Below are 14,166 nucleotides of genomic sequence, written 5' to 3' on the forward strand. Positions count from 1 at the left end.
TTTAGTCTTTAAATTGCAGGTACCATTTTTTCTCCCAGTTAGGTAGGAGAGGTTTCCACAGTCCTGATTTGGTTGATTGCAACCTTACAAATTGGCAATTGAATCTAGAAACATAGTTAGCTTCAGGGTTTGTTTGTTTTAATTTTATTCTAAATTTAACTTTTTTAATTTTAAATTTAATTCTAAAATTAACTTGGATATAGAAAATATTAGATGCCAAAATTAGCCAGATCCAAAGTCTATTTATCTTGTATGCGTCTGGAATAGCTGCTGCTTTGAGGTTGTGAGCCTTCATGTTGGATTTTACACTTTCACAATTTTTTGTTTAAAACATGAATTTAAGAGGCAGGCAGATTTCTGAGTTCGAGGCCAGCCTGGTCTACAAAGTGAGTTCCAGGACAGCCAGGGCTATACAGAGAAACCCTGTCTGAAAAAACAAAAACAAAACAAAACAAAACAACACAAAAAACCCACATGAATTTAAATTTTAAATTTTTTAATTTTTTGCCTTTTTGAGACATCTTTCTTTATAGTCCTAACTGACCTTGAATTCAACAGGTCACTTTGGCCTCACACGTAGAGCAGTCTGTCTCTGCCAGCCACAACTCCTAGCTAACAAAGAAAACAAAAAATTATTCCACCTTTTAGCATTGTGAAAGAGTCTATTGAAGTATAGATTATCAATTTTCTCCTATAAAATTTAGCTTAAGTATAATCTAGTGGCTTTCTCTGCTTTGGCTCATTAGCATGTTTTACTACATATAATAATAGCCCTGAAATAACAGTCTTAACAGGATAAAGAAGTAGAATCTCACGGCAGAGGTTATACTGGCAAGCATACAGAGTTAGATAATTTCCACTTTTTGTCTATTTTTAAAGGACCATCTAGGCAAGCGACCCAATCCTCCTCCTGTGTCTGTGCCCTATTTGAGTCCTCTAGTGCTTCGGAAGGAACTTGAATCTTTGCTAGAAAATGAAGGTGATCAGGTCATTCATACATCCTCATTCATCAATCAACACCCAATCATTTTCTGGAACCTGGTTTGGTATTTCAGACGTTTGGACCTCCCTAGCAACTTGCCAGGACTTATTCTCACCTCTGAGCATTGTAATGAAGGTGTGCAGGTGAGTACGTCTGCACTGGGACTGCACTGCTGTAGTTGAGTAGGCTGAGCCTCAAGCTACTGAACTAGATAGCAGGAGCTTTACAGAGGAGCAGAAACTTTGGATGGCATGGCAGTGTTTGTGCTGAGAGTCTTCTGGTTTGGTTTTGTTTTTTCTTAGGTGTGTGTGCTCTCCATTTTAAGGTTTTCTGGTCTAAGATAACTGACTTCTGTCTTCAGGCTATCAGAGTCACATCCCAGCCAGCAGTGAGGAAAAACTTGGTAGCAAGAGAGTGTCTTCTCTCTTAGAGCTCTTGGAATTGTACATAGTGATTCCACATGTGTGTGTCAATATAGCCTGGATTTAGGTTGCTCTGTCTAGCTGTGCTGGTGGCTAGAAAAGGAAGCTTTTAGCTATATATATATATATATTTTTTTTTAAAGATTTATTTATTTATTATATGTCAGTACACTGTAGCTGTCTTCAGACACACCAGAAGAGGGCGTCAGATCTCATTATAGATGGTTGTGAGCCACCATGTGGTTGCTGGGATTTGAACTCAGGACCTCTGGAAGAGCAGTCAGTGCTCTTAACCACTGAGCCATCCCTCCAACCCTCATTAGCTATATTTTCTCCTGAAAAATGCACAGCTATCTTATTGGAAAGATCTTATTCATAATTTTCAGATAATATAATTAAAACTTAGGGAAGTGTTTGTGTAAGGTAACTTTCTAATTAGTGATTACACTAAGATCACTCCAGCTGCCTGCCTTCCAGAGCCCATGCTAGGGTCACTGATTGCAGACCAAGAGATGCTGGCATTGCCTCTATTTTATAATACTGAACTTTGGGAGACACCCGGCCCCTGTTTGACTTGTTTATTTTAACAAGTAATGAGTTAAAAAAAAAAGATACCTCATAAAAGTAACAGACTTGGCTGTAATGATGGTTACATCATTGTGCCTTTGTACCATTTACCAGATTATCCATCCAGTCTTTTCATGTCAAAAAAGCAAAACATATGCGCCAGAAAATAATAAGTTTGTCATCAGGCATTAATAAAAATTAATTTTGAGTCTATAATTTATTGCTCATAACATTTTATTTGGAAAATTAATTTTGTTAATCTCTTTTAGCTTCCTCTATCATCTTTGTCTCAGGACAGCAAACTGGTGTATATTCAACTGCTGTGGGATAATATCAACCTTCATCAGGAACCAGGAGAACCTCTGTATGTCTCTTGGAGGAACTTGAGTAAGTAAAAGAGAATTAGAGAAACAATAGGCCGGGTGGTGGTGGCACACGCCTTTAATCCCATAATCCCAGCACTTGGGAGGCAGAGGCAGGTGGATTTCTGAGTTTGAGGACAGCCAGGGCTATACAGAGAAAGCCTGTCTTGAAAAATGAAACCAAAAAAAAAAAGAAACAATAGATTTGGGCTTGGAGCCGGGCGGTGGTGGCGCACGCCTTTAATCCCAGCACTTGGGAGGCAGAGGCAGGTGGATTTCTGAGTTCGAGGCCAGCCTGGTCTACAAAGTGAGTTCCAGGACAGCCAGGGCTATACAGAGAAACCCTGTCTCGAAAAAACCAAAAAAAAAAAAAAAAGATTTGGGCTTGGCAGGACATTCCTTAAATCCTGGAATTCCAGAGGTGGATCTTTATGAGTTCTAAGCTAGCCAGGATTTACTACATGGTAAGATGCTGTCTTTAAAAGAAGTTTATTTTCTATTTTAAAGATTTATTTATTTTATGTATGTGAATAAACTGTAGCTGTCTTCAGACACNCCAGAAGAGAGTGTCAGATTACAGATAAAGGTTGTGAGCCACCATGTGGTTGCTGGGAATTGAACTCAAAACCTCTGGTAGAGCAGTCAGTGCTCTTCACCTCTGAGCCATCTCTCCATCCTGAGACACTATCTTTAAAAAAGACAAAACAGTGCCTTTAATCCCAGCACTCTGGAGGCAGAGGCAAGTTCTAGGCCAGCCTAGTCTACAGAGCAAGTTCCTGGACAGCCAGTGCTACACAGAGAAACTCTATCTCAGAGAACCAAATAAATGAGTGAATGGAACAAATGAATGAATGAACAGACCAAGACAAAACGTGCTGGCAGGGTGACTCAACAGCTAAAGCTCTTGCCATCAAGCCTGGCCATCAAAGTTTAGTCTAGAGATGGACTCCCAAAAGTTGACTTCTGACCTCCAAACGTACATGGTCCCCACACATACACAATCACTAAGTAAATAAATAAATAGTGACCTTTATGCTACCTTTGGCTTTAAGTCTTCTTTCTCAGATGTGTATATAGACTTCTTGTTTTCACTTCAGTTTCGCGTGTCTGCTTGCATGCCTGTCTGTCTTTGTGTGTGTGTGTGTGTGTATTTTACTTTTTTCCCTGTAGTTAGCATTTTAAGTAAAAAAATGTCATGGAGGATTATTTTGATAGCCATGTCTGTTTGGGTTTTAAATGCCTCTTGTTCTTGGACATCTATTTCCCTACATTTTAGGAAGTACTCAGCAAGGACTTTGTTTTGCTGAGCCATATTGATGGCTTTCTCTACCTACCTACCTACCTACCTACCTACCTACCTACCCACCCTCCCATCCATCTATCCATCCACCCATCCACCCATCCACCCATCCATCCATCCATCCATCCATCCACCCATCCATCCATCCTTCATTGTTATCTCATCTATCCATCCTTTATCGGTATCTGAATATAACCTTTCTTCAACTTGTCCCCCATTCCATATTCTCAATCTTCTTTCTTCTATTGTATCCTTCTCTGCTGACAGGGTATTTTCTTTTGCGTTTGTTATCTGACCGAGTTCATCTCTATCAGCTGGTTTTGTTTTGGTTTTTTAATCTTAATTTCTAATCCATTTTCATCTATATTGCTGACTTTTTAAAATTTATGTATTAGAATTATTTTCTGCTTTTTGTTTGTTTGTTTGTTTGTTTTATTTTGTCTTTGTTTTTGAGACATGACTTTTCTGTATGGCCATGGCTGTGCTGTAAATTGCTCTGTAGATCAGACTGACCTTGTATTCATAGAGATCTGACTGCCTCAGCCTTCTAAGTGCTAGGACTAAAGGCGAGGGCCACCACTACCCGGCTCATCTGCTTGTTTGTATTCTCCTTGAAAACATTGATCCTTTTCAGAGATAAGCTTTTAAATTTTCTTTATCCAGCATTTTACCACCTCAGTATATCTGAATTTGGTAATTGAGAATTTAAGGTCTTTTGGAGGATTCACAGTACTTTGGGAACCTTTTGTTTTGTTTTGTTGTATGGTGTTTCTGTTGTCTTTATTTGGGGACAACTTTTTGCAAGTTTTGATCTGTGTCTTCCTAGATCCTTCTGAGTCAGACTTCTCAGTGGCGGCATAACTTGTTTTTGCCATCTTTTCCTTTCTTGTTTTTATGTCTTGAAATTTGCACATCTATCAGTATAGTAGGTAGGTATTATTTATGTGTTTTAGTGAGCAGTGTTCCCTTCAGGGCTCAATCTTTAGTACCACTCTGGTGGGAAAATAAACCATAATAACAAAGCCATCAGACCAAATCAAACATAGAAATACACTTACGGGGCTAGAGAGATGGCTCAGGGGTTAAGAGCATTGAGTTCCCAAGTTCAATTCTCAGCAACCACATGGTGGCTCACAACCATCTGTTAATGAGATCTGATGCCCTCTTCTGGTGTGTCTGAAGACACCTATAGTGTACTATAAATAAAATAAATCAACCTTAAAAAAAAAAAAAAAAAAGAAATACACTTAAACTGAATTGAAGCCAGCTACTATACCACTGATAACCTTCGCAAAGAAAACAGCAAAAAGAAGTTACCAACTGTACAGGTAATGAGTGAGAAGAATGAGGCAGGGAGGGTGAAAAGCAAGGGGACAGAAAAGACAAGAGAAAAGGAGTTTTTTTTAGGAGAAAGGAGATAAATAACATTTTGGGTGAGACTCCTCCCCCCCCCCCTCCTGGCAGCCTGTTCCTCCCTGCCACTTTAGTCTTTCCTTCTCGGCTATCCTGTCTACTATGCTCAGATTTCTGATGTTCTGCCCTCCTCTGTCGGCAGTAGAGGCTCTCCTTTGACTTTTGGCATCCATGGCATTGCAAAGAGGCTGCTTCTCATCTGCTGTTTCCCCTGGTATCTTTGTGTCCATAGCTTCTAAGAGATGACTGGTAGGGACTGGAGAGATGGCTCAGTGGTTAAGAGCACACACTGGCTATTCTTCCAGAGGTCCTAGGTTCAATTCCCAGCAACCACATGGTAGCTCACAACCATATGTAATGGGATCTGATGCCCTCTTCTGGTGTGTCTGAAGACAGCTACAGTGTACTCATATACATAAATAAATTTTTTAAAAAAGGAAGGAAGGAAGGAAGAAAGGAAGAAAGAAGCAGGAGCAGCTTTGTGTTAGCAAAGAAAGAAAGAAGGGAAGAAACCAAGCAAGCAAGCAAGCAGCAGCTTTGTGTTAGCACAGAAATTCCTTAGCTAGGTGTGGTGGTGTGTATGCCCATAATTCAAGCATCCAGAAAGCTGAGGCAGGAAGATAAATGACAAATTCAAGATCAGCCTAGACATTGCTAGTTTCTGGTCAGTTTGGACTACATAGCTAGATCCTATCTCAAAAGGGGTGCCTGAATGAATGGAAATTCATGGTGTTGCATATTTGTACTTCCCTCTAAAGTCACTGTTGTCTGAGATTAACCAGTAGGAAAGAGCCAATGATGGTAGAGAGCTGTGCTGTTAGATTGGTTGAAAATGAGGAGTTTACTAGTTTAGTTGGCAGCTATGTTATTTGAGAAATACATTATTCTATAACAAGTACTAGACGTGAGAGTAGGCTAGCCGAGAACCTATTAGATCGTATTGTCATCTCTTGCTAATAGTGGGTAAAAGTCCTGAAATTACCTGCATCAAAGCATCCTTTTCTTCCAGCCGAAGCACACACTTTATACATTTTAAAAATATTTTTATTAGGTATTTTCCTCATTTACATTTCCAATGCTATCCCAAAAGTCCCCCATACCCTCCCCCCAACTCCCCTACCCACCCACTCCCACTTTTTGGCCCTGGCATTCCCCTGTACTGAGGCATATAAAGTTTGCAAGTCCAATGGGCCTCTCTTTGCAGTGATGGCCGACTAGGCCATCTTTTGATACATGTGCAGCTAGAGTCAAGAGCTCCGGGGTACTGGTTAGTTCATATTGTTGTTCCCCCTATAGGGTTGCAGATCCCTCACTTTATACATTTATGCATGTTTAATGTTTGCATATGACTCAACAGCACTACATCACACTGTTTTAACCTATGAAGTCTGTAAATATAAGGTTAAGCGCTCTAATAATTAATATGAAAAGTACAGTGGCATAAACAGGTAGTAAGGAGTTCTTTCTCATGGTTATGTTTTAGAAATTATATTGTATGTAAGCACATAACCATTTTTCTTTTTGGGAGGCAGGGAGGTTGAGACGGGATTTCTCTGTCTTTCCCTAGTTGTCCTGGAACTGACTCTGTAAATCAGGCTAGCCTCAACATAGAGATCCACCTGCCTCTGCCTCCCAAGTGCTGAGATTAAAGCCACCACCCAACCTATGATTTTTATTTTCTAATAAAACTTTTAACTATGAATTGAATAGTTTCTAAGCAATTCCTTTTTCATCAGGGTTCTGGTTCCTTCTGGTATATTCACTTTTATGATAAGTAAAAGTTTTTCCTTGGTCTTACTACAGTTTCTGGAATTTAGTATCACACCCTAGCCTCTGGGAAGAAACTGTAAATTGGAGAAAAGGGAAGAAGGTTATCCTATTTAAAAAGAACAGGGAATATGTTTTAGGAAGCACACTGTCACATGATTTTACTGGCAAGTGGGAGATGATACTGAGTAGACAAGGGGAGGTGACACAGCTCTGGAAACTTGTTACTGCTTGGAAAACTTACTCTCCATGTATCGTCCTTTAGATTCTGAGAAGAAGCCGTCACTTCTGTCAGAGCAGCAGCAGGCAGCCGGCGCTTTAGTGGAGACGATCAGGCAGAGTATTCAGCAGAATGATGTTCTCAAGCCCATCAACCTGCTTTCCCAGCAAATGAAGCCAGGCACGAAAAGGCAGAGGTAACGATTTCTCTATCTTTCACTTGATTCCACTTGAGTTAGCATTTTATGATTTTTTTTAACATTTTATTGATTTTGTGTGTGTGTGTGTGTGTGTGTGTATGAATTTTACATCATACACCCAATCCCACTCATCTCCCTGTCCCTTCTAACTTGCCTTCCACCCTTGTAATCTCCCTGCCAGAAGGGAAAAAAATATCTCACTGTAGAAGCTGTACTGTGTGACAATGTATCCTACAGTATCCACATTTCTTTACTTGCAAATGATCATTACAATGAATAATTGGTCTGGTTCCAAGCCTCTGGCTGCTACTCCTCTATCAGTGCTAAAGCCTCATCAGAACTCCATTCAGCTATCCTGTTGCTGCCCTGTATCATCGAGGTCCTGCAGCTTTGGATCTTCAGGACTGGCCCCTTCATGTGTCCTGCAGTTCATTGAGGCCAACTCAATGTCCTAGATTTGGACCTGGGTGATAGCTGAGATGATCAGCTGGCTAGCTCTCTAGCACCCACACCATAGGGCAAGCTCCCAAGCACTGTCCTTGGCTAGCTCACCCAAGGCAACAGCCAACAAGGGGCAGAGCCAGAGAACTGGCTCTCATGCTCTTGGGGCTGGCTCATCCATGCCCATACTGATAGGGCCATCTCTTCTGCCTGCTGTAAGGTGGCAAAGGACAAGGTGGGGTGGCGTCTCATCTCCACCTTATGGCATACAGGTATCAGGGCCAGCTGTCCCTTGCTCACACAATTGGGTCCCACTCACCTGCAACCTCCACAACCAGGGCCAGCCTATTGCCTGTCACCTGAATGTGTCTGCCTGCTAGCTGCCCAGGTAATAACACAGAGACTTTTTGTTAATTATGAAAGCTTGGGGCTGGAGAGATGACTCAGCACCAACTGCTCTTCCAGAGGTCCTGAGTTCAATTCCCAGCAACCACATGTGGCTCACAACCATCTGTAATGGGATCTGATGTCCTCTTCTGGAGTGTCTGAAGACAGCTACGGTGTACTTACATATAATAAATAAGTAAATCTTTAAAAAAAGAAAAAAAAAGAAAGAAAGCTTGGCTTTAGCTTGGGCTTGTTCCCAACTAGCTCTTATACTTACATTGAACCCATTTGTACTAATCTATGTTCTATTACATAGCTGGTTAGCTCGTGAATACCACGACTTGCTTCTTCCTTTGAGTTTATCTGGTGAATCTCTCACCCTATTCTTTCCCAGAGTTCCTTTCTCCTACCTAGAATATCTTTTCCTGCCTTGCTGGACGCCATCAACTCTTTATTAAATCAATCAGAAGGTGTTGGAGATGTTTGCAAAACACTGAGATAGGTGATGCTTCATATACAGTGCACAAGAGATTATCCCAACAGGCACCGGGAAGGGGTTCTCTGGGGCTTGCTTTGCCCGCCCAGGCCACATGAGCATGTATGTTATATGTAATACCTCCGATTATAAAAGAAATAAGTGCTACTCAAATATATACAGTCATATCTCATCACAGATGTACAATGAGCCAAAGAGTATAGGTTAAATCTTGTAGTAAGGTAAGTCATAGATAATGAAGGTACATGGTATATATTTTAGAAATGTTTCTCCTCTTCACTGGAGGTCTGTTAATTTCCAAATTTTGATATACATAAGTATGTATGTGCCATCCTGTGATGGCGACACAGTTTTTTCTTGTTAAATAAAAAGATTATGAGATTAGAAGTAGAATTGGTTTAGGAAAGAGATAAAAGTAATGAAGAACTCAGATGTGAGTCTCTTTCTTATTTATTTATCCTTTTGTTGGTATCAGTACACATTCCCATCCTGACTAAGTGAATTTTACTGTGCAAGCTTTGGAAATGGAGCATAATTATATCAAACATTATGAATTTTCCCGGAGTCCTATTCTTTTTTCTTTTTTGGAGATAAGGTCTCTCACAGTGTAGCTTTGACTGGTCTGGAACTCATTATGTAGACCAGGTTGTCCTTGTGCTCACAGAGATCTACCTGCAGCTGCCTCCAAAGTGCTGAGATGAGTGGTATGTGCCACCACACAGCAATTCCCAGAGTCCTTTTTGGAGTTTCTTCCTCACAGCCCTGTTGATGACCTCGGAAGTGATAGAACAAGAATCCACACTGACACTGATCCTGTACTTAGCATCTAATGTTGAAGTTGAGATGACTTGGAAGGCTCAGGAGTAACTTGCGCCTGTAGTTTGTATGCTAAAAAGGGCTTGAATGTCCTTTACTGTTTCTGAAGCTCCTAAACAATTTGCATTGCTTCCTAATTTATTTTTTGATACAGGCTGGAATTGAACTCCTTATCTTCCTCTCTTTATCACCCAAGTGCTGGGATTGCAGGCATGCGCCACCAGGACAGTAGATTCATTTTGCAAGTCCACCTCATCGTTATTTTTTAATGTTTGTCTTGGTAGATAAGGGTTACTCTGGCCCTTGTGCATGGTAGACAAACACAGTGCCACTGTGTTGCAGCCCTAGAGCCATAATACTGGTATTCAGACCCAGAGATGGCCTTGTACATGGTCAGCCAGGGCTGTGATAGAGCCACACTGCCCAACACCCTTAACTTTTTTTAAAAGTTTAAGATTTGAATTAGAGGCTCACAGGATATTTTTTATACTATAAAGTTTAGTGTATCATTCAACTAGTTTCCTCATAGATATCTCACATACCTGAGGTGTTAACATGAAAGCAGGAAATAATTATATAGCTATTAGCTAAGTATAGAGTTGGATGTGTTTTCACTGTGCACTGCCAGCTGTGATGGTTCATATCTGTAGTCTCAGCACTTAGGCAAGACAGGAAGATGGCCAAGAGCTTGAGGCTAGTCTTATCCACGCGGTAAGGTCCTGACCACCCTGGACTACAGTGACCTCTGTCACAAAGAAACCCCCAATCAACATTCAGTCTGTGTGCGTTTGGTTGTTTTGCTGACTACTTCAGAATCTTTTCTTTTTTTCTTTTAATAGGAGTTTATACAGAGAAATCCTTTTCTTATCATTAGTGTCTCTTGGAAGAGAAAACATTGATATTGGTAAGTTAATGGAGAATCAATAAAAATTTTAGTTTTATTTTTGAAGTTAAAGTTTGTTTTTTAAATGGAGTTGATGGGAGTGTTAGATCACTGGCCCATCATACAGGGACCTGGGTTCATTCATCAGCATAAAAAAAAAAAAGGGAAGAGCCGGGCGTGGTGGCGCACGCCTTTAATCCCAACACTCAGGAGGCAGAGGCAGGCGGATTTCTGAGTTCGAGGCCAGCCTGGTCTACAAAGTGAGTTCCAGGACAGCCAGGGCTACACAGAGAAACCCTGTCTCGAAAAACCAAAAAAAAAAAAAAAAGGAAAGAAAATGTAGCTGGCATTAGTAGTTGCCTTTAAAAAGGTTGTAGTGTGACTAGACAGCTTTCTACACCTGCTGTCATGTCATGCCGTGCCTTCCGCACCATTGCAGACTGTCCCGCTGGAACTGTAAGCTAAAATAAAACCTTTCTTTGAGAAGGAAAGTAAAACCAAGTACTGCTTCAGCTGGGCCCAGTGCACAAGCCTGTTTTCTCAGCACCTGGGGAAGACTGGAGGACCACAAGTTGGAGGGCAGTGTGTGGGGCGGGGCTCTACACTAGTAAGGCTGTCTTAAAATAAGACAGCAGGTGAGATGGCTTAGTGGAGTTCCATCCCCAGTACCCACATGATGGAACTAGAGAACTGAGTCCCTCAGATTGTCCTCTAATCTCCACACAAATGCTGCGGCCCTGTATTGCCTATTCCACTCTACCCTAAAAACTTCTAACAAGATATTAAATAATCACAACTTAAATAAGCAATGTAATCTGTGTCACATGACCCAGTATATTTTTTTAAAGTACATAGCTTTTGTTTCACTAACAAATTACAATTGCATTTTTGAAAATGTCTTTCAGAGGCTTTTGACAATGAATATGGACTCGCATACAGAAGTCTGCCTTCAGAGATTCTTGAAAGGTTACAGAAAATCGATGTCCCACCCAGTGTCAGTGTGGAGTGGTGCAGGAAGTGTTTTGGAGCGCCTCTCATTTAAACAAGATTCTTTCAAAGTTTGGTTGAGTACTGGGGAAATGGATCCTGTCTGAAAACTTTCTATGTTCTTCCCAAATCCTAACTTGGTGAAAGCTGAAATGAAGTAACTCTAGGGATGAAATACAAATGACTGTAATTCATACGGAATCATCTCAGGATGTACAACAGCACTCAGTTCCTAGAGGTTCATTGATGATGAAGACTCCTGACCTATTTCCCCGCCTCTGCTGAAAATCAATGCAACTATTTTTGCATCTTACACAGTAAAAGAAATAATGGAGGTTTTCATCTTCCTAGAAAACTTGCTTTTATTGAAGCTGTCCAGCGAGGGAATGGCAGATTAAATTCGCCTAACCAAAAGACATGAAATAGTTGAATAATAAGACTAACTGTGTATGATTGTATGTATGAGGCTATGTAGTCAGTGTGTGTATAGGTGTCTATTTATTAACATGCTAAAGTTGCATGTGGCAGCAGTTTTCTGAAGTAGGCCTCATTGCCCAGTCAGTGACTACTCTACTTGTTTGTAGTCAGCAGTTCCAAAAACATCCAAGTCTTTCTTAACAGCCTTCCCTCTAACTTAAAATCTTATATCTTTGCCTTTTAAATGATGTAATATCTTGCTTAATAGGTTATATCTTAGATATCCAGGTGTTCTTTCCGTCTTCTTCCAATACTAAGTTAATCTGCAATGCTTTCATTGGAATCCAGTAGGTAAAATGAAATTAATCTTTGTAACCTAACAAAATTATGCAGCACATGCTTTTAAAATACTAATGAAAAAATAGTCTTTGACCCCGAAATCTTTATTCAGGCAGGCCACTTGTTGGTATTGATTACTTTTTTATAATCCTGGTTTCATGGGAGGCAGAGGCAGGAGGATCTCAAGTTTGAGGCCCGCCTGAACAGCTTTTAGTGAGCCCTGTTTCAGTAACTTGAAAGGAGATCTGGGAATGTAGTTCAGTGTAGAGCACTTGCCTAGCATACATGAGGCTCTAGGTTCAGTTCCTAGTACCACAAAATAAGTAAGTAAATAAATAACTAGATAGATAGATAGATAAAACCTGTGGGATGGAGAATTTGCACTGCACATAAAAGTTTTATTCTTGTACAATATTTTGATTTATATGCTTGTGAATAAAAGTGTGTATTTGTAAATACTGTTTTTTTAGGTTGAATCAATTAAGTCTAAAAACTTTAAAGCTTATTGAGCTCATTGCCAGGTTTAAAAATCATGACCTCTTGCCCCACCCACCTTGACATAAATTGTACTTCTTGTTTAAAAATGTCCATTTAAGAGCAAATTTGCCTTAGCTGTCTGTGTGGTTTAGAAACCCAGTGGCTATGTGTGCACTTACAGTAATAGTGCAGATGACTAAACCGGTTGACAAACTTACCTCAGTGTGTTACACAGTAATAGCATGAATCTCTTCAATGTGGTGGGCATTTTTTAAAATCATGTACCAACATTTCAACGTTAAAGGTTGTTAATCTGACTTTGCAGAATTCTAGTCTGAATTTGAATGTTAAAAGTTTTACCAGAAATTTTGTAAAGGCTTTCTTACATTCAAATTGGATCTTTTACAGTTTCAAATATATATATTTTTACAGCTTATACCTTAACATTTATTGACCCAACAGATTTTGAAATTATCTTACATATATAAAATTAAAGTTGAATAAAAAGAAAAATCTCAAATTTGTTGTCTGTTGAATTTCTAAAGCTGCTCCAGTCTCTAGGGTTGACTATTTTATTTCTGTTTGGGGATCTTTTTTTTTTTTTTTCCTTTCTGGTCTGTGTTATTTGTTGAAGTACTTTATTTACCAAACTTAGGAGATAGTTACATACTTAAAATAGGAAGTTACACCTTTTGTTATCTTTTTAGAAACTTTAGTTTTTGCTACCATTTAGATTCATGGGAACCAGTTTCTGCCTGGTGGTCATTTTTTGTTTTGTTTTGTTTTGTTCTTTGATTTCTGTGTGGCCCTGGCTGTCCTGGAACTTGCTCTGTAGATTAGGCTGACGTTGAGCTCACAGAGATCAGCCTGCTTACTCAGGCTTGGACTTAAAGGTGTACACCATCACTGCCTGGCTTTGTTCATTTTTTTTTTTTTAGATTTATTTATTTATTATATGTAAGTACACTGTAGCTGTCTTCAGACACTCCAGAAGAGGGAGAGTCAGATCTCATTACGGATGGTTGTGAGCCACCAAGTGGTTGCTGGGATTTGAACTCCAGACCTTTGGAAGAGCAGTCGGGTGCTCTTACCCACTGAGCCATCTCACCAGCCCTTTGTTCATTTTTTAATGCTTTCTCTAGCAACTTTATAGAGGGGTACTAATCACATTTATAGTAGTCTGGATTTAGTGGCTTACAACTAAATCCCATAATTTGAGAGTTAAGGATTCAGAATCTGAGGCCAGAATAACCACAGACCCAAAGAAGATAAGTAACAAGGAGCCCCCAAGGGATGATGCTTGAATCTCACTCAGAAAGGAAAATAGACATTAGGAGTGGATGGAGAACAGGGATAGGGAGGGGAACAGGAGTGGGGATGGGGGGGGGGCGGCAAGAACAGAAATGGGGGAGTCTCCCAGGAGTCTATGGGCACAGCCCTGAGACTCCTAGTACCTGGGAGATATGGACACTAAGTGGCCACCTCCTATAGATAGCTAGGTGGGACTTCCAGTGGAGAGAGGTGGGCATTAACCAACCCAAAATATGTCCTGCCTATAAGATGTGCAAGGAAAAGATGGAGCAGAGATTAAGGGAATGAGTGGCCCAGCCTGAGACATCCCATAGGAGAGAGCCAGTCCCTGACACTATTAACGATATTCTGCTTTCCTTCAGACAAGACCCTATCATAAT

The 14,166-nt window shown here is 40.3% G+C and overlaps 1 protein-coding gene across 5 annotated transcripts in view; it reads left to right on the forward strand.

Annotated features, from left to right (window-relative positions):
- Positions 1 to 12,990, forward strand: part of Dennd4c (DENN domain containing 4C) — a 95,239-nt gene extending 82,249 nt beyond the window's left edge. For 4 of the 5 annotated variants that reach the window (XM_029475926.1, XM_021159971.2, XM_029475928.1 and 1 more), the window contains 5 exons: positions 880 to 1,125; positions 2,241 to 2,358; positions 7,079 to 7,229; positions 10,212 to 10,276; positions 11,161 to 12,969. In XM_029475926.1, the coding sequence (XP_029331786.1) occupies positions 880 to 1,125; positions 2,241 to 2,358; positions 7,079 to 7,229; positions 10,212 to 10,276; positions 11,161 to 11,297 (717 nt within the window). In that variant the 3' untranslated portion in view covers positions 11,298 to 12,969. Of the gene's footprint in view, positions 1 to 879; positions 1,126 to 2,240; positions 2,359 to 7,078; positions 7,230 to 10,211; positions 10,277 to 11,160 lie in introns of all 5 variants that reach the window. The other variant, XM_029475927.1, reaches the window with a different exon arrangement.
- The last annotated feature ends 1,176 nt before the right edge of the window (positions 12,991 to 14,166 follow it).

This window comes from Mus caroli, chromosome 4 (assembly GCF_900094665.2).
Source record: "Mus caroli chromosome 4, CAROLI_EIJ_v1.1, whole genome shotgun sequence".
Taxonomy (NCBI): domain Eukaryota; kingdom Metazoa; phylum Chordata; class Mammalia; order Rodentia; family Muridae; genus Mus; species Mus caroli.